Source organism: Euprymna scolopes, chromosome 12, assembly GCF_053919585.1.
Source record: "Euprymna scolopes isolate OS-2025 chromosome 12, ASM5391958v1, whole genome shotgun sequence".
Classification (NCBI taxonomy): Eukaryota; Metazoa; Mollusca; class Cephalopoda; order Sepiida; family Sepiolidae; genus Euprymna; species Euprymna scolopes.
The window spans coordinates 83,196,600-83,217,136 of NC_136493.1; the positions used below are offsets into that span (position 1 = coordinate 83,196,600).

The window sequence follows — 20,537 nt, forward strand, 5'->3', positions numbered from 1 at the left end:
ACCAGATAATGTTATTTGTTAGATTATATATTCTGTTTTATGATATGTGCCACAAAAGGAATGTATTCATTTAAAGTTGCTGAGTGGCTTTGGTTACAATATTCAAGTAATCTTGTTAAGTCACCTTATTGATTGATTGTTTGTGGCTGGAACTGGTGTATACTTAGTGAGGCTTTCAGTGTAGCTTTTGACATTTCTCTTAGGTAGCTCTACGAGTTGGTATTTATGGCGTCCACCAGCCAATCATATTCTTGTAAGAAGAAACAACCCGGATGTATTTATATTCATTACATTTTAAAAAATATTTATTTTTTTAAATTGAGATTGCTTTTGAAACGTTGACTTTCATAACTTTTGCAGGTATGGGTTTGTTACGTTTGAAAATCAAGAAGATGCTGAGAGAATATTAAAGAAAGAAGTAAGTATTAGCAGATATTCATTTTCATGGGGGAAAATATTTTAGTTTTTGCTTCATCAGGGATGTGTGTGTGTGTGTTTTTTTTACTACAGTAAAGGCGAATTTTCACTTAATTTGGTAAGGCTTCCCATGGATGTTAACTCTCTCTCTCTCTCTCTTTCTCTCTCTCTCTCTCTTTCTCTCTCTTTCTCTCTATTTTCATTCTTTCTCTTTTGTTTTCCTCTTATCTCTTATGACAATTTTCTCTAAAAATAGTAAATTTGCAGTGAAATCTATTTGTTAGATTATATTTTAGTTTATGAATAGGATTTAGATGAATTTTGTTTGAGTAAAAAGAATGACTTCCTGTTTTCTTCTCCCTAACTTGTACATTAGTGACTTTCTCTTAGTTTTTGCTTTCTTCATGAAAACTGATTGGAATTTTTGGGAAAATCAATTTGAAAATTTAACGTGTTGTCAGTTAATTTGATGATCGACTTAGTTTTATTTTTTAACCAAGATGGATATCTCATCAATTAAACATTTTTGAAAATTATTTAAAATGTTTTTTTACTATTTATCACTACTATACCAAGTTATTTTTGTGTTATCTCAATTTTATTGATTTTGAAAATACTTTTCACATAAAAATGTAAACATAGCAGTCTGTACAACAAAATGAATTCAGTTTCTTTTTCTTAACAATTTTTTTGTGTTCAATTTTTGTCAAGAATTCTTAATAAAATTTACTAAAAAATTACCACAATTTATACAAATATTTTAAAACTACCTTATTAACAATTGCATAAAACTTTTCATTGTTTGTATTATGTTAAAATTTATTCTATTCTTATTCCAGGCTGAAAATTTAATTTTCAAAGATAGAAAATTGAATATTGGTCCAGCTATCAGAAAACAGGCATGTATATTATTTATATTGCACATGCAACTAGATTTTTAAATAAAATGTTGATTAATAGCTTGCATTATTTCTTTAATATTATTTATTTTATATAAGCTATATGACATTTGTTATTATTACATGTAAATATGAAAACCCTTTTCTTTTTAATGTCAAAGGAAAGCAGTCTTTTAGAAAGATATTTATATTTTATCAATTTCAAATTATAAAATTAAAACATTTTATCTTTTTATATAGAATTTAGAAATAGTTCTGTTATTTTTTCTATAAAAAAAATTATTTTAAAATTTATCTCCCCTCCTTCCATTGGTTTTAATTTAATGCATTTACTAATTAGATAGCTTATTCCCTCAAACTGCTAGATTTTGAAATTTCTTCCTGAGCCTCTACTTTCCTGATTGTACTGTTCAAAGTTCAAGTGTAACATGAACAGAAATCTTGCTGCCCAACTCCCTTGATAGTATATCTGCAAATAATAGCCTCTTACGTCTAAGTGGCATTGTGCCTTGTTTATGGTGAATTAACAAAAAATAAAAAAATGTCATATCATATTCTGAATTTTGAGAATGGTTTATAATTAAAATTTTTATATAATTTGCGAAAATCAGAAACAAAACCAGATCTTTTACGATTTAATACATTCTGTTATTCTTTTAATGAACATTTTATTTCATTGAAATTTTACAGGTTCACATGACAACGCAGTTATTAGCAGATCTTTATGCTCAGGGTGCTACTGAAGTAAGTTGATTTTAATGAATTTACAAAAGAACTTGATTTTTTTTCTAAACGTGATAACTTTTGAATCCTGAAAATAATGATTGTCTACTTTGGAATGTTATCATTTGTTATCATCATCTGTGTTGATGAGTAATTTTTAGAAAGCAGATTCTTTGGACATAATTTTGAATTAAAGCTCTTAGTAAAGTGTTTTTTATGTGATTAAAGAAAAACTGCTTGCGATCAATGCAAAAGAAAACAAACATCAATGTTTCAAGTAAATTTTTTTTTATTTATTGGTGGAATATAAATTTAGTTATATTTGAAATATGAGGCCTTTTTTTGTTTTTCCTTTTCAACATTTTTTTTGTCTTCAATATTCAAAATCGGGTTGCTACATGTGATTTACCATTCTTTTGCTGCATTGCCATTTATTATCAAACAATATTTGAATCTAAATTTGAGAATCTGATTTCTTATTACATATTCTTTTGACTTGAGATTTTGTCAACACAAACTGAAATTATTTTTTACATATTCATTTTTTTTTTTTTAATTAAAAAAAAATATTTTTTATATACAAATATTTTTATTTCTTATAAGTCGGTTTGTATTTTTTAAAATCAGTTTTACACTCAAAATTCGATGAATTTATTTTCTATATTGAATAATTGTCAGGTTATAGGATTTTTGTGTTCAAAGAAATATTTCTAATGATTTTCTTTGTTCTATTACAGCAAGTATCGCCCAGATCATATGGAGGTAAGAACTTTTATATTAATTTTTTAATAAATTTAGCAAACTTTTTTTTTAAGCATAAAGTTTTTAAACTTTTCTAAAAAGTTTATGATGGTATTCTATAATTTCATACATAAAAAAATGTTCTAAGCTCTTTAGTATTATATGTCGAGTTCTTATCATAGTTTATATATATATATATATATATATATATATATATATATATATATATATATAATCTTTTTTAATTAATTGTTTTGTTCAATAAGTTAAATTCAATGAGAATGTTAAAAAGTAGGCAATGGCATGAAGCAGCATTTCAACATAAGAAATGGCAATCGTTCATCTTGCCAATCCATGGAATGGTTTAATCTACTGCAAATGTTTTATCATTCATTATAATAAACATATAAGCATTGTAAACAAAATGTTTGCGTGCAATAAAGTATTTTTTAAAATTTGAAACAAGAATTGCATTTCAACCTTCTTTTTGATATCCCAATCTGAAGGAAAGATTTGTTTCAACTTGTCTATTCAAAATTAGCAATACTTTTTATACATTTGTTTTGAATGCAATTTATGGTTACATTAAAAAAAAATGTTAAATTATGAAACCTAATATAAGTTTCTCATAAAATATTTTAAATATTTCATTTTTGAAAAAAAAATTGGTACTGGTCGCGATTAGAGTTCCCTGCCGAACACCCTAAAAAAACACTGACTTCTCCCTTAGTTGCCATAGTAACTAAACGATCATGAATTTTTATCGACTTTGTTTTACTGTTTATGAATATTGAAATAAAAGACATTACTACACATTTATTAATAATATCTCACTTTTAATCACTTTTATCGACTTTTTTTTTTTTACTGTTTTACTGTTTGTGTCACTTTTATCGACTTTTTCTTTTCTTTTTTAAATAGCACTTTCTTTTAAATGACGACGTTTTTACTGTTTATGAATATTTAAAAAAAAATAATTACTAAACATCTATTAATAAAAAAATGGGTGCTAGTGCACTTATGATCCGCGCTTTCTAAGCTTAATTAAAGTTTAATGTTTTTTTATTCAATTGTAAGGTTAAAACGTAGTCATTTAAAAAGAAAATACTATTTAAAAAAGAAAATGCTATTTAAAAAAGAAAAGAAAAAGTCGATAAAAGTGACACATAAACAGTAAAAAAAAAAAGTCGATAAAAGTGATTAAAAGTGAGATATTATTAATAAATGTGTAGTAATGTCTTTTATTTCAATATTCATAAACAGTAAAACAAAGTCGATAAAAATTCATGATCGTTTAGTTACTATGGCAACTAAGAGAGAAGTCAGTGTTTTTTTAGGGTGTTTGGCAGGGAACTCTAATCGCGACCAGTACCAAAAAATTTAATTTAATCATCAGTTGTGCATTTTTCAAATTCCAATATGAAAAATAAGCAAAGATATTCTGAGAAATAATTTTTTTTTGTATTTTTTTATCAAATGAATGTACATTTAAATTTAAGTATTAATTTTATTTTCTATTAAAAATTGTTTTTTGTATAAGATTTTTAAAAACAAAGTATCTAGCAAGATGGTTCCTTAAAAAATGTTCCTTTTTAAATATAAAAAGAAATAGTTATAAGCAAAAAAAAAAAAAAAAACTATGAAAAATGCAATTTCATACTAAAGTTTAAAAGATCAAATACCCTCTCCTTTTTTTTTTTTGTGTCAACCCAATTTATTTTCAAAATATGCACCTTAATTTTCATGAAGCTTAACTATATCAGTTTATAAAGTAAATTTAAAAAACTCAATTCAGTGATAAAACTAGCCTCCCATAGAGATACAAGAACATATTTAAAAATATAGTTTAAAATTTACTTATCAAACAATCATTGGCAATTAATAATTTAAGGATTCATGAGCAATGTTGTCGATAGTAGGTGTGCCATCTTGTCTTAAACAAAATCTTTATAAAGAATTTTTTTTTTTTTTTTTTGACACTTTGCGTTAGTGCAGCTTATAGGCTAAATGATGCATGGATGGGATAAAACTATGAGAAAGATAAAAGCGTAGATATGCTGGAGTGGCGAAAGCACACACTTGGGATGTAAAAAAAAAAAAAAAAAAAAATGCCATGTTGAAAATATGTTTAATTTTTTTTTTTTTTCTTCTAAAAGAAGTTTTCTCAAATGTCTTTGGGAATTTTTACCTTTAGCGTTTTGATTTTTCTCAGGTGAAAGTTTAATAATTCCTCCCACCTTCTACAACCATCATGACTTCACTTACATACCAACAAATAAGACTGTTTGCCTTAAACTCCATCTTGGATTCCACAAGCCACTCCCTTCCAAATTTCTCACTATGCACAGGAGCTGCATTTATCTGATTGTCTTCCCTTCTCATCTTCTAGATACCTTAAATAATCTTGCCATGTGCAAAACATGTGAATCTGATCTTATCCCTGCTATAAAAAAAAAAATCTTCTGCTAAACTGACCTTTGTCCTTTCCAAACTCTGTAACAAATGCCTTGTCAAATATGGCTTCTCTAATAGATAGAAAATCGCCTTTACGGTATTAGTATTCCAGGAATTATAGAGGATGGGGGGGCTCCCCTCACATAAAAAACTGACCTGCAAATTGATCACTCCATCAGTTGCCTTCCGCTCATCATTAAAACCATTGAATTATTAATCAATCCATTGATAGCACATCACCTCATAATGACTAAACTTCTTTCTGACCAACATTATGGATTTAGGCAATCCCGTTCTACTGCAGATATAATTTCTGTATGCATGACACTGTATAAAAAAGGTGAAGTGAAGGTGGTAATATTTGATATATCTGAAGTTTTGGACAAGATGAAGGCATAAAGGTGTTTTCACGAAAATTCATAGTATTATTGCACGAATATTTAGTATAATTAGATGCTTCTTAGCCAAGTTGTCCTCAATGACTCTACGATGACATTACTGCGAGTGTGCCCCCAGTGTTAATCCTTGAAACTTTATTATTCCTGATTTTTATAAAGTACCTCCCTGATGCATTTGCATCTCAGATGAGTATATTTATTGATCACACCACGCTCTATTCTCAACATGTGGGAAGATAAACATGTGCATATCCAAGGCAATGGTTCAATCCTTAAAAAATTACTTCCAGTCTGTACTGGAATGTCGTCAAAAGTGAATGATTACATTTAATGTTACAAAGCAACTTTTCCTTTATTAGAAATCTTTCTTACCACTGTAATGCTAACAAATAGCACCCTACCTAAGTGCCCAACATTCAAACTCCTTGACCTAATATCCACAGATAACATAAATTGGAACAAATACATCGAAGATACTGCCAAGTCTGCTGCAATCAAGTTAAGCTCTTTCTACTGTGCTAGAAAATCTCTCACCTGCCAGTATCCTACAAATCCACCATTTACTCATGCATGGTATATTCTTACCACATTTGGGCTGGTGCATTGATTACTAATCTCTCCTTCTTAGACACAAGTACAAAAAAGCTTTTAATTTAATAGGTCATACCTGTCAACCAAGCTCTAACCCCTGTCCTATCGCTGCCATGTTGCATCTCTGTGCTCATTTTACAAGTACTTCTATGCATTTCCTACACTTATACCACCTTCAGTGTAAATACCTTTGACAATCAGCAAAATCCCACCTCTTCATTGTAAAGGTCTTTACTCATAAGCTTCTTTTACTGAATTGCTTGTTTTTGAAATTTCTTCCATGCTCTGTTTTCTTGACTACCAACATTCAGAAATTTAAATGTAATGTGAATAAACATTTTGCTACATAACTCCCCACTTTGGATGTCCTTGTAAATCTGACTCTGAATTTACTATAGCTTTTAATGTCTCTGGCAATCTGCCTTGTTTATTGCAGTAAAACAAAACTGATTTCTTGGATAAAAAGAAATGTTAACAATCGATATTGTTTAAAAATCTTACATTTTATGTTAACTCATTTTTGATATGCCTCTGATAATTTGGGTGTCTATTCAAACTAATTTACATAAACTATCAACCATACTGAAGCATTCTACTGTATAAATGTAGCAACTCTGTGTGTTTGGATTATTGAGAACACTTTATATTATTCTCACGTTTTGGCCAATGATGTAACTTCTGATCTTCAAGTACATCTTATCAAATGCAGGACTTTGTATGGAATTTAAAACTTAAGATTGACCTCACTCCATCAGCCATGGCAGAGTTTTAAGTATCCAAATTGAGAACTGCAGTCTGTATAATTCATGTCAATTCCAAAATATGTAGGTATTTATTTGCTTGGAAGCAAAATGTGACACAAGGTCATTTTTAATGGGGGAAGAGGACCAGCTTCCCAAAAGGGGCACTCTAGAAGTAGGCAAAAATAAAATTGCCTTTTTTCCTCCATTGATTAACTTGAGTGTAGCATCAGAACAGATACTACACTCTGATCCTGGCCTGTGCCAGTTTTGTTTATTGTCACACTTATATAATTGTGGCTACTAGCTTCTTTTTGTAAAGTTTATTTTTATTTTATGGATTCAGTTTTCTCGTATAAATTTAAAAAAAAAGTTGTTACCTAAGCACAATCTGAATTGTTTCAGTTGATAATTAGATAAATGTATTCTAACAATCTCTAAAATAATGGGGTTGCTTAAACTGAAAGGGAAAGATAACTCTAAAGTGAAATATTTTTATTTTGGTCACAGTAAGGGAGATAACTGTTTCAACTTAGAAAAATTTATACAAGATAATTTTCTTGGATCATATAAGCAGTTAAATACTAAAATTATTTTGAATTAAACAATTACTTAAACAATATGTCCTAAAACATTTAAAAAAAAATTTTTTTTTTTTTTTTTTAGTATCTATTTGATTTCATAAGCATGAGCTGTAGTTTCTATTTGTCAGGTGACATGCCAGTTTGGATTGTGCTTAATGGTAATAAAAATGTGTCCTTAATGTGTACCGATCAAAATGTTCCTCCTCCTCTCACAATTTTGATTTAGAACTGAAATGCAATCCTGTTTCCATCACATTCCATTCTAGGGAAGAAATGAAAAAGTAAAAATTGTGTGCCCCCCACCACCCTTCAATTTTCACATGTACTATCTGATCTTTGAAAAAGTAGTTTAAATTAAAATGTTCAAATGAATGTTTAAAAAAAACAAAAAAACGATGAGCACTTTTCTTTTTTCTCTTCTCCATAAACTTTACCAGAAAGTCATCACTTATCAAGGCTTGGAATTCACGCTAGGATAAAAGTTAATGAGCGTGCGGTGGTCATCAAGACAACAACATAGTGTTCACTAGTGGTGGAAATTGGGTAGAATTTCATTATTTAAGGAGACAGCTCAACAAGAACTTGTTTACATTGGACTTGAAGATGACAATATTGTAGTCAGCTGGAATGCAGCCCAGTGGAACAGAATTTCACAGGCAATCAGTTCTAGGAAAGAAGTTTTATTTATTGAAATTGTGTTTGTCTTTTGACACAGATAAGAGTCTGGAAAATTGATAGTTGTTGTAGCTAGACGAAGTTTAGCATGGGGAGGGTCATAGATTGAAGCTCAGACGAGCATTTTCCTTGAAAACTTCTAATATAAAGTCAAAAAGCTGTATTTTATTTTAATTATAAAGACAATTATGATAAGTAAATAAATTTCTAATCAAATTGTAAATTACTTTTTGAAATACAATTTTCAAATGATGGGAATATTTGCCTACTTTTAATGAAAGTTAAAAACAATGGAATTTAAAGTATATAAATAATTAAGTTATTTATATTCATGAGTTTTTAAGATGAATATACAAGGTTTCTGTAGGCGATAGATTATTATTTAACAATCTTAGTGAATTTCTCTTAATATTATTACCAGGCAATTCAAGTAAATTTAGATTATTTGAACTACTGGACTTTTATTTCACAACATTTTTGCCCATGTAAACCTTTGACCTTCGTGTCCAATTCAGGTGTTGTTTATCTCGAATCTATGAATATATTTGTAATTTTGCACAAAATCTTTTATTAAATTCATGGTGGTAGCTTGCTCTTGTTCTGTCAGCCAAGACCAAGGTAAAAGTTTTAAGTAATTTGTAATTATAGTCTTAGTAATGTCTGTGCTGAGGATGTAACCTTCAGGAAATATTCACTTCAAACTGATTATTAAAACCTTTTACATTGCGTTACAGGTCTTTAGTGCACTTTCGCCATTCCACTTGAAATTTATATATTAAAATAAATAGAAATTAATTTTTAGACCCCCCCCCCCTCAAAAAAAAAAAAGAAAAAAAGAAAAGAAAAGAACCTGTATTAATAATAATCTTAATCAGTTCTATCATCAACCTGGAAAGAAAACTAGGGACTTGAAAATTCTAGTTAAACCATCAGAATAAAATATTTTGATTAAATAGTTAGATAAATTAAATTTTTTTTTTCTTTACAAATAAACTGATATTTATTTTATGAATAAATTGTATATTTTTAATCTAATCGTTATTTTGACTGATACAATTAAATGTATTTCTTTAAATTATGTTTCTTGTTTTAAATTAGAATCAAACAAATAATTTTAATTTTTTTCTCATCCATCTTCAAAAATTTCAATAAGAAGTCATATTGTTTTACGTGTGAATTGATGCCAAAAAATAAAAATAATTGTTTATATGACACAATATATTTTCATAGATATTGCAATTGAGATTCTCACGAATTGCTTTATCCAATCCAATAGATTTAAAAAAAAAAAATATTCATCCAATATGAAAATTTATCTGCATTTTTATTTATATATTAAAAACCAAAACAAAACTAATGCTTTACTTTTTTTTTTCTGAGGTTATTTTTCATCTTAGTAGTGACAATAACAATGTTTATTTTTCTTATTAAAAAAAAATAACAATATTCGCAGGATAGAATTGACTAAATACAACTAAATACAAACTTTTATCAGCTATTCCTTGTCGTCTACCCATCTACATTCATTTTTTAAAAACTGTTTATTTAAAAAAAATTTTTTTTTACGTTATTTTATGAATGTTTCGTTGTTGAATAATTTTCACGTATATATTTTGATCACAAAATCTTGTAAATTATTTACAGTAAATTTTTATATCTCTTGTGAAGTTTTATTTTTAAGCAGTTATGAATAAAATGGGATCAGTTAAAAAATGCTTCTGCATTTTGTATTTCCCTGTTGATGGCCCTGTTATTTATATCCGTCTTTTCGTATAAAATAAGTCGATTTAGTTGTCACCGTAAATGTTTCTCAGACTTAGTTGAGTCATCATCGTTCCTTTTTTCAGATTGAAGATATCAAAGCACAAATTCTGTCTGCAGTCAATCTGCACAGGTAGCAACTGGTTGACTATTTAGCTTGCATTTATCATGTTTACAGAGCGTATTGAAAGTAGTCACTGACCTACCAGTTCTTTTTTTTGCATGCTCTTTGATTCGATTGTAGAACGTTACGATAGCCCATTGTTGATTCCTGCTTGTTGACTTTGTTCTTTATGAATGACACTTTTGATCCACAGTTTTTACTTTCATTCATTTGCATGCCTCGTTTTAGAGATGCCAACATTTGTTGCGGCCATCATAATATTTAAGTATTCGATTATTGTTAGGAAAACAGTCTTATCGATTTAAAAAAATTTTTTTTTTATAGCTTATGCGTCATGAATTCTAATTTGTGAAAGTTTATAATTTTGTTTTCATTTTTTCTTTTCTTTTTCTCTTTACTTTTTTCTTTTCTGCCTTTTTCTGAATACCTATTACCCACTGTTCACTCATTTTTAAGCAAAAAACGTATTTTCTTGGAAATGAGTCCACATAAAACTATATTAAAATTATTCAACGAAACATTGTTTATCATTTCGTTTATTATAATAATTTTATAGAAAATCTTCAAAAAAGTTTTCAATTTAATCATCAATAAAAATTTTTTTAATATAATTGCGATATTTTCATTAGGGTTCATTGGTGTATCTGTTATAAACAAAAAGTGTAAAAACACTGAAATTTAAAGAATTGTTAAAAAGGAAACGTGAAGGATCTTCAAAGCATTTTTCAGTTTCTTAAGTTTCGAAATCAATTCGAAAAAGATTGACTTGAATATAGAGTAAGAAAAATAATGGATTAAAGATCCTACATTATCTTTAGCTATAAAAATAACTATTATCATTACTAGTTATGTTGAACTCTGGTGTGAAATTTTTTTCCAAAATATACAACTTTTTTCTTTTTATTTCATCCCTCCTCCTCCAAGTGGTGAAGAACGTAAATTGTGATAGGGTTAGTGTGTGGGAGATGGTTTTCATTATTAGAATCTGCTTGATTACCAGTATGTTTGTATCTGAGAAGTGCTCATAAATAGCATCTCAAATGTTTATATAAACACTTGATAACTGCTCCAACATGCTCAGTTTATTTATAAATAGCTTTGCATCATGCTAAGAAACAGCAGGAGACATTACTCAGCAATAGTGCTCTGCCAGAAAGAAGGGCTTAGATAGTCATCCACAGATCTTTTCGATGTAACATGGCTAGTTAGTATGGCTAGACTAGCACCTAGACGAGTTGGTAGTCGTCAGCTCTAATCATTGAAGGACCGTCTTATTATTTTAGGAATTACTGACATTTTAATATTATTTGCATATTTTAAAATCAAGATAAACTATTTAATGTATGCAACAAAAAACACCTTTCATTTGTTTAAAAATGGCTAATGGGACAACATTATGAATGACTCTGAAATTATCAATTTGTATTCAAAAGTACCACCAGCAAAGTACGAATAGCAGCCGTTAAAGGGACAACATTTATTTTCAAAAGATCCCTCAGAAATAAATGTATTTCATAACAGAATCAAGTGTTAGACCCAGAACAGGACTAGCACAAGATCTCTTTAAACTGAATTAAATTATTTTTTCAAAAAATTAAAAATTCTTTTATTATGCATGCCCCAAATAGGTATTTAGAAAAAAAAATACATATATATATATGTATATATATATATATACTAATTTTCCTTGGAGTTGAGTTTTCATTTGATGTTTGTAATGTTTTTGATGTTTATAATGTGCCTGTTTTGAGTCTAGGAATTTTACACAAATTATTGTTGTTGCTGTTACTTGTGTCAGTTTTCTTTTAGTTGGGTTTTTCTTTTCTTCTGAATTAACATTCAATGGAGGATTTCTAGGTAAATTTATCTGAACATATTTCGCATAGTTATTTTAGCTTTGTAAAACTAGTGAGTTTAATTGACAATCAAGTTTCTATTATAGGTGCTGATAATGTTTTTGAGAGAGAGAGAGAGACCTTTGTCTTTACGTTTGCGAAGAAAAACAGCAAAGTAATATTCTGAGATTAAATCTGATCTTAGAGAACCATTTTTAAAAAAATTAGAAAGTGATTTTGAAGTCTTTATCAATCGGAAAATAATTTCTCTCTACAATTATAGATAATGATTGAGTGGCAAAGGTTTGTAAAACAAAGTCTATTTGCTTTTCTTTTTTCTTAAGCACACCGTTACTGTGAAGATGAAACTGTTACAATAGTTATGATAAATTTACTTTTAAAATTGTTTAGAAACTTTCATTAATTTATATGCTTGTAGTTTTTTTTTTTTAATTTTATTTTTTTTAAAATAATTTTTGCATTAAAACAAGGCACAAAATTGCAACATAACATTTAGGTCATACTACTTCTCCATATGAAGAATTTGTGAAATTATGTCATTTTTGATCAGTAATTTTACACCATAATTACTTGTATCCAAGAGTACATAGGATTCATACATTAAATTTGTACAAAATTGGAAGTAGAAATTCCATTACAACTTTTGATCCTGACCAAATTTTCCAGGTCATATAAGATGCGAGACTTCATTTGCTACAATATAAGCCAAATGGCATGTCTCTGATAAACAGAGCCAAAGTTGTCACCAAAAATCTTACACCTTTTTGATTCAAAAATTAAGTCAGTTCTAAGTTAGACCATGACTGATATTTTAACAAGTTTGGTGACAATTGGTCGAGCGATGTAAACACTAATTAGGTGAATTGCATATTTTGAAATTACTATAATTCATGCATTGAGAAAATTGCAACTACGTCTCTTTGTCTTGTTTTTTTTTTTTTTGTTTGTTTGTTTTTTTCACCATCTTCATCTCATATTTTTTTTTTGTTATTTTTACTTTTTGCATGTAATTCACTCGTCACCAACCGCTACTTTGTTTCTATTCTTTGATATATACATCTCACACTTTCTTTTTCTATCATACTCTCTTTCCCTCTTCCCATATATATATATATATATATATATATATATATATATATATATAGTATTTGTGTGTGTGTGTGACTGAGAAACAGTGTGTTCTGAGTTCGAATAGTTCCAAGAAATCAAGACATTTTAGGCAACAAAGTTATTTATTTAATGGAAAACTCTTGAAGTATGAAATAAACCAATGGAATACTAAATCAAGCTAGATTACCTCTGATAAACTTTAAAAACTAACCTTTTTTAAAGCATAATTTAATAAAAAATATATTTGGGTGGGGAAGTAAAATCAACATTCAAATTGACAAGTGAAAGAAAAGTTACAAAATAATCTTCAAGTAAAATTATTTTCAGATGTTTTCAATTAAAAATGATTTTGTATTGAATTTCATGATTTTACTAAAAGTTTGTTGTCCAAAACAGTCAAAAAGCAATTATTTTTCGTTTTTTTGCTAGATCAATTTAAAAACATTTTGAATTCCAACTTGTTAGATTGTTTACTGTTTATTTTTAAGTAGCTGCAAGATATTTGATATTTAGAATCTAGTTTTAGATGGAACAGCTTAAATATGTAGATGTGACTAATTTAATCTTTTACAGGAGTTATTTCTTCAATTTCATGTTGGTTTTTGACGTTCATACTAAAATTAGCTTATAAAATCTTAACATATCAGAGTTTGAATTGATTCATTTGCATTAAAATTATTTTGTTTCCAAAATGGTTTAAATCATATATCAAACATTTTCCTTTTTAGTTAATCTTGTAAAGAACTGAATTTGGTAAAATATAAGATATTTTATTTAAAATCTGATAAGCAATCTGTTAAACTAACTATTTATGATTCAATCGTGTCAAATTTTGAAAATCTACACACAAACATGCACATGGTTGTTATTAAGTCATACTAGTTTTAATTTTTCACAACTTTAATTAAAAAAAGGCAAGTGAATCTATCAAATCGATGCAAGAATTGATTACATGTTTAGATCCAGATTATGCATTTGATTTGTCTTTGAATTACAAAAAGGTTGAGAGAAGCATAACTTTAGTGAGCAGCCTCTTGCAACCGGCAGCAAACATAAATAATGTAAGAATGACTGCAATGCAAGCCAAAATCTTTTCAAAAACTCTCAAAACAAAATTGGCTGTTTCAATGCCTCTTCCTTAAAGTAAATTTTGCACAAGAAATGGGCATTCCTTGTTGCATTAACATTACCATAAAACAACTCATGCACAGGAGTCATTCTAGTGTGATGGGACTCTTCTTGCACAATTCTACAGTGTGCGATAAAGCAAATCTGTCTTGGAGTTAGGTTCACTACACTCCAACTATATCGTTAAAACAGTGTGGTTATGGCCAGGTCTCATTGCTGGGTCCTGCTTTAACACTCATCTGATACTACGGTTGATGTTTGGTGAATCCTACCCCAAATAAATGAACTGTTTATACGTGATCATAGAGAGGAGACTGACTACAGACTAACTACTTTGTTTATGCAACCTGTTTAAAATTTTATGCCCCCCCCCCTCCTCTGTCTCTCCTCTGTGGTTAAATTGATGACATGGTGGTAATATCTCTTGCCCAGAATATTGTATATGTAGCTGGGTTTGTGGAAGGCAAAAAATTGCCCTTGAGCATCGACATTTTCATGTAGATTTTCTTCAAGACAATTATTTCTGGCATCAGTGGACTTGATGCTTCTGACTGTCTTCTATAGTTCATGGGCACATCAGAACCTCAATGCATACCTCTTTGTCAGTGGTCAGTGGGCATCACTTGTAAAAGATTGATATCAACTGTTGGATGACACACTACATGCATTACCAACCTATTTGTGTTCTTCGCACATAGTTTGCCTTTCTTTCAATAAACTGGTGTTGGATCAACTAATGTGTTGATTTTCTTACAGATAGACCAAAGCATTGTTCTTTATGGTTGAGACATTGAACTAGAAGAATTCCAAAATATCCGACTCCTTATTTACTACTCTCCTCTCCATATTCAGATTGTTGACTCTTCAGAGATTAAAAACTCTTAACTAATCTGAATTTGACTCCGCTTCTAAGCCCCTAACTCTGACTATGCAACTCTCGTGTCCCCTTCATTCTTTGTTTAACAATTCATCAGCTACAGATCTGATCACCTTTGGTGAATGTTGGTAAGACGTACAGCATGGTTTAGGCAGGATTTCTCTAGTGACGGGTCTTTTTTGTTTGTGTGTATTCATTCACATAGTCTACCTAAGCGCTGTCTGAACATTTCACAACTGTCACCCTCATATTCAAATGTATCTTCCCAGTCAGTGTTGGTTATCCACTGAAGCAAGCATGCTGAATCTGTGACCAACACTGCATTGAAGGACCATATTGACATAACATTGTTAATCAAATACAACCAACTAGCATCTTAGTGAAGCTTTCATTTACTTCTAGCAACATTTGTCACTGAAATTGCATTGGCTAGATTCTCATCTTACTGCCATCTGCATGAGCAATTAGTTCTTCAACAATGATAGTGTCATTGTTATAAAACAATCACAATATTGTTATCTGTTGATAAGAATGGTGGCAGGGTAATGAATACAAACACCATTTCAATTGTTCCGATGACTTGCATATTTTTATTGGTTGAAGCAAGAAATGTCAAAGCTTTTCCTTTGTTTTTTCTCTTTTCAAACATTTTGATTCTTTTCATCTCATTTAGTTCAGTCCACTATTCAACAATCTATTTCATCTCATCATCACTTGTATTTCACTAAGTCAGTCAAATTGGAAATTTGTTGTCACTTTATTCACTTAATTCATCATCATTTTGTAACATTAAATCATTTCTATCTCCTTACTTGTTTATTTAACATCTAATTATCTATATCCAGTAATAGTGCAATTTCTTGCTGGGTGTGTTTCATTCATTTAATGGCAACATCATATTGAAATGAATAGAAATTAAGAAATTAGTTTCTTGAAAGAATATATCAAATGTATTTCTCGTTGATCCTAAGTTTATATGATAAAATCTCTGGTGTAAGTTTTTCATAAGTTTTTAATCTATTTAATGTAAAGTTGTTTGTTTGTATCAAAAATGTATAGAAATTCGTTGAATTGATTTGGAAACAAGGAAGATGATGAAAACAAAGTTATGTAAAAAAATTGCCAAGAGAATTCACATTGGATAAAATAAATAGATAGGGAAGTTAAGACTTGAATTTCTCTAAAATTGACGACTAAGTCATCTGACTTATAACAATTCGGGCGCTTTCAACTCAAATTATCTAAAACTTTTAGTCTGAAAAGAGAAAGATTAATACCATAATGACTAAGCATTAAGTAGGAAACTAAAAAATCAGTTGAGTCAAGTAATATCTTTCAATTAACCATGGCATTGGTAAAACCCAGGAGTTGCTCAATTTTAGTGGAACCTGAGTATTTATACATCCCACCACATACAAACTACTTGTTAAATTTTAATATTAAATTGATATATTATTTGTTCTTTCTTTTTTACTAGCATTTCAACCCGGCGTTGCCTGGGTGTTTTAGGGTGTCTGGTGAGCAAAAAAAAAAAAAAAAAAAAAAAAAAAAGCGATCAATTTTTTTCACTTTGACCCCTATTATGTCCCCTTAACATTTATTGTTTTGGACTCATATAAAGTTATTAAGTTAGATCCATGTCCAAGGAACCTATATCTAAAATTTCAAGTGTTTATACCCTGTCGGAGGGGTTTGGTAGAGTTCTCAAAGATCCAATCGTTGAACTTTGACCCCTTAACAGCCAAATTTCTGACCGAAAACTGATCACATCGATTTTCCCAAATCTCAGTACCCTGTATATCAAATTTCGAGTCTGTAGACTTAAAATTAACAGTTATTGCGTAGGGAAATGTACACAGACAGACAGACACTTTCACTTTTATAGATATATAGACTAGCAGGGATATCCGGCGTTGCCCGGATGTGGAGAGGTGGTGTAGTAAGGAGTCAATACAACCAGAAAAAATAAAAAATAGACGCTGTCTTGGTGGAGAGAGGTGTGAAAAAAAAAAAAAAAAAAAAAAAAAGTTTCAAGCAAATGGTAAAATAATTCCATTTTTGTTTTAAAACAAAGAAAATCTCCTTACGCAAGCCTCGAGGGGGGGGGGCTCAGACACATAACGCGAAGGAGGAAAAAAGCAAACTGCTTAACCTCTGCAGCCACCCTGACATACGGCTTCGCGGCTGTCCAAATTAAAGCTAGTCATTGCAAGCGCGTATTATGACTTCGCAAAAATTGTCGTTGAAAAAGTGATCCCCTCCTTGTACAAAACTGCCAAGTTGAGGGTGAAGGAATGAATGTTTTTGCCCAATTTTTTCGATATTGAGCTTCAAAACGATACCGAACTGGTCAGGGTCTGTTGCATATGTCAAAAGTTTTTGCAACACACACACACACATTTTGCTTTTATCTATCTATCTATCTATATATATATCTATATTATATATATATATATATATATATATATATATATATATATATATGATTATGAATGAATTAACAAAGAAATCATTTTCTTTGATTTAAGACATTTTGGTTCTTGTTAAGTCATTCCCTTAAAAAATCTAATTCTACCCAATTTCCACCACTAACGATTACTGGCGACACTACACTCATTAATCCTTATCCTGAGTTGATCTTCAGGCCATGATAAGTGGTTTATACTGTCTTTATTTTATATTTTCGTCTTAATATCAAACATTACATCAGCTTGCAGTTATTTTCTTTATTTTAGTTACATTTCCATATGACATATATTTTGATAATTTGTTTTCAAACCTCTAGTGCTTTACTATAAAACAATGCAGACACTAAACCAACTCATTCCATATTTTCTTTCCGTTTTGCGAGATAAATATTTTAGATGAGATTTTACATCAAGTATTTGTTGCAAACACAAACCGATTATTTTGGTGGGTGGAGGTCCATTTCAGAATATTTAGTGAGTATCTATTTTAGTTTCACTTGCAATGAAGTCAATTTATTTCTCATCTTATGTGGTTGGCATCTCTGTTGTTTAATTATTATTAACCCATGCTTTTTACATTTTGGTTTTCCAACGTTTTTGTTTTTTGTTCTGGGTTTGAGTTGTTCGTATTTATTTCAGATCCTAATCTACAGCCAGGAACACTTTTATTATCTACTAATGGAGTTCCTTTCACTTATCAAAATGGAATGGCAATTTTTCACCCGCCAGAAAGTGCTTATCCAATTCATCAGCCACAGGTGAGAATTATTATTTATTCGGAAACAATAACTTTTATATATCACACATCACTAGAAACCCTTTTTCTAATTATCTTCCGTAAAGTTGACACATAATTGTACTTTTTAATTTTTTTTGATACAAATTAAATTCTTGGCGCTTTAATAAGCATCATAGAAATAAATACTAAAAAAGGGTTAACTTGATTAAATCTTTAAAAAATATTTAAACAAAACAGATTTTTATGGGTTAGCATTTAATATTTCAATAAAAATGTTAAATATAAAAACATTTCTTTACAAAGGATTGGGGACAAAACAAGCAACTTAACAATGAAAGGGGAATAGTTAAGTATAATTTACGTGTCGACGTTCATATGAAAAAAAAATCTCATTTAACTTGGATAAAATTATTAATCTTTCAAATGTACAAGTGTATTAATACAAGCATTTAAAAAAATATTTTAGAAATAATTCTATTTCAACAAATTCTGATAAATCCTTTTGTTAAATGCAGAGATTTATTTTCACATTAGTTTTTGTGGTTTTCCTACAGTTTATTCCAAATATTGTGAAAGTTATTTAAATAAATATTTTTATCTTTGAATTGGATGCTATTAATAAATGATTGATATCTTAGATTCATGAATTTTCATAGTTTAAACAATATTTTATAATTACCGAAGCTAATGTTTGCTTATTTTTTGTACAAGTATTTAGTGCACACTTGTTTATTCAGACTATATCGATGAATATTTAAAGCAAAGAAACATTTTTTATCGAATGAAAAATTGCCAATTTATTTTGATATTCATCAGCAAACCAAAAGTTTATGAATTCTATGTTGTATAAAAGAATAAATCCAATGTCGGTGTTGATTTGGAAAACAAACATGATATAACAGCTGACATCTTTGAACATGTCTTATATTTTGCCAGAAAGTCATCAACAATGATCATTATTTGAAGAAACTTATTGTAGATGTTTAGAGTGCTGCATTGAGCAGAATGGATCCTTTTCAGATATAGAAATGACTGAACTATAAGCTGGCTGTGGCAGAACCTTCACACTGTCCAATTTTGTGATCTTGCTGCTTGTTATTCTGGTGGTATGTGATCACCAAAAATATTTTTTAATTTAGTCAAATAAAACAATGCTAAAAATAAAAGTTATGCTTAGTACAGTTTATTGGAAATGAAGATAAAAATACTCTTAATTTTGAGTTTCTTTTTAATTTGTCAAAAAAATTATATTTTGCAAGTTTAGATTTTTGTTTTTCTGTACTAGAATTAAATGTTTAACATTCGGGCAAGTTAAATTTAAAGTACACCGGATGAGTGGGTGTGCTTTCCTAAACATTTGAAGATGATAAAAAGAAAACGTCTTTGCAAGGAGGCCATTTCTCTTGTCCTGTCAAATAATAAATATTCTCCACACTTTTTCCAACTTTTGTGTGTGTGTGCGCGCAGCACTGTCATTTCATGCATAGGTGTTTAATGTCAGCTCATGCAATGTGTGGTCAATATTTCATGACTTGGATTAAATTTTAATTATGAATCTTTCAAGTAAATTGTCAACTGTAAATAAATATTTAATTTGGTGAAATATGAAAAAAAATTGCATCTTTGTATGTCACTATTTATTTGCCTCCCCACATGGTTAATGTTTTGTTCACCAAGAAGAGGCAGCATTTTTTTATCATTAGTCGCCACGCAATCGCCAGAAACATGAGAATGAAATTCTATTATTACTTATCAACACCCTGGAAATATCTGGGGTAAAATAAAATGTTTAGGCTTTTTGAGTGCTGATTCACTTTAATATATAAATATAATGCCAATTATTCCTCTCATTCAGTTCTTCATCATATAGCATAGAACAGAACAGGTAACCGTTTCTTTGTATCTAAAAAAAAAAAAAAAAAAGCAAACATTTTCCCCCTCCAGAACTACTAATATATTTTTATTTTTTTCTTAATCTTCATTATTGCCATTCCAAACTTTTTTGTTTCTCTCTCAGAGTTTTTGTTAGCCCTACACCTAGTCAGGTTAACAATGTGAGAAACCTAAAAATATAATAGTAGTTCTGAATAATTAAAAATAATTGAATTTTATTTAAATAAAAATTTTATGTTAATTGATTAAAATGTTTATTTTCGTTTCATTTTCCCCTCTTACTAAAATCAGTGCGTTGATAAAATTAAATTTTTTTTTTTTTTTTTTGTTATTTCTTTTGATATGGACATCTCATAGTT

General features: G+C 29.2%; 1 protein-coding gene across 3 annotated transcripts in view; it reads left to right on the forward strand.

The window, feature by feature from the left end:
* LOC145291382 (uncharacterized) overlaps positions 1-20,537 on the forward strand; it is a 121,238-nt gene that overhangs the window by 72,659 nt on the left and 28,042 nt on the right. For all 3 annotated transcript variants that reach the window (XM_080137172.1, XM_080137173.1, XM_080137174.1), the window contains 5 exons: positions 361-418; positions 1,257-1,316; positions 2,007-2,060; positions 2,777-2,801; positions 18,186-18,304. In XM_080137172.1, coding sequence (XP_079993298.1) covers positions 361-418; positions 1,257-1,316; positions 2,007-2,060; positions 2,777-2,801; positions 18,186-18,304 — 316 coding nt within the window. The remainder of the gene's footprint in view (positions 1-360; positions 419-1,256; positions 1,317-2,006; positions 2,061-2,776; positions 2,802-18,185; positions 18,305-20,537) is intronic.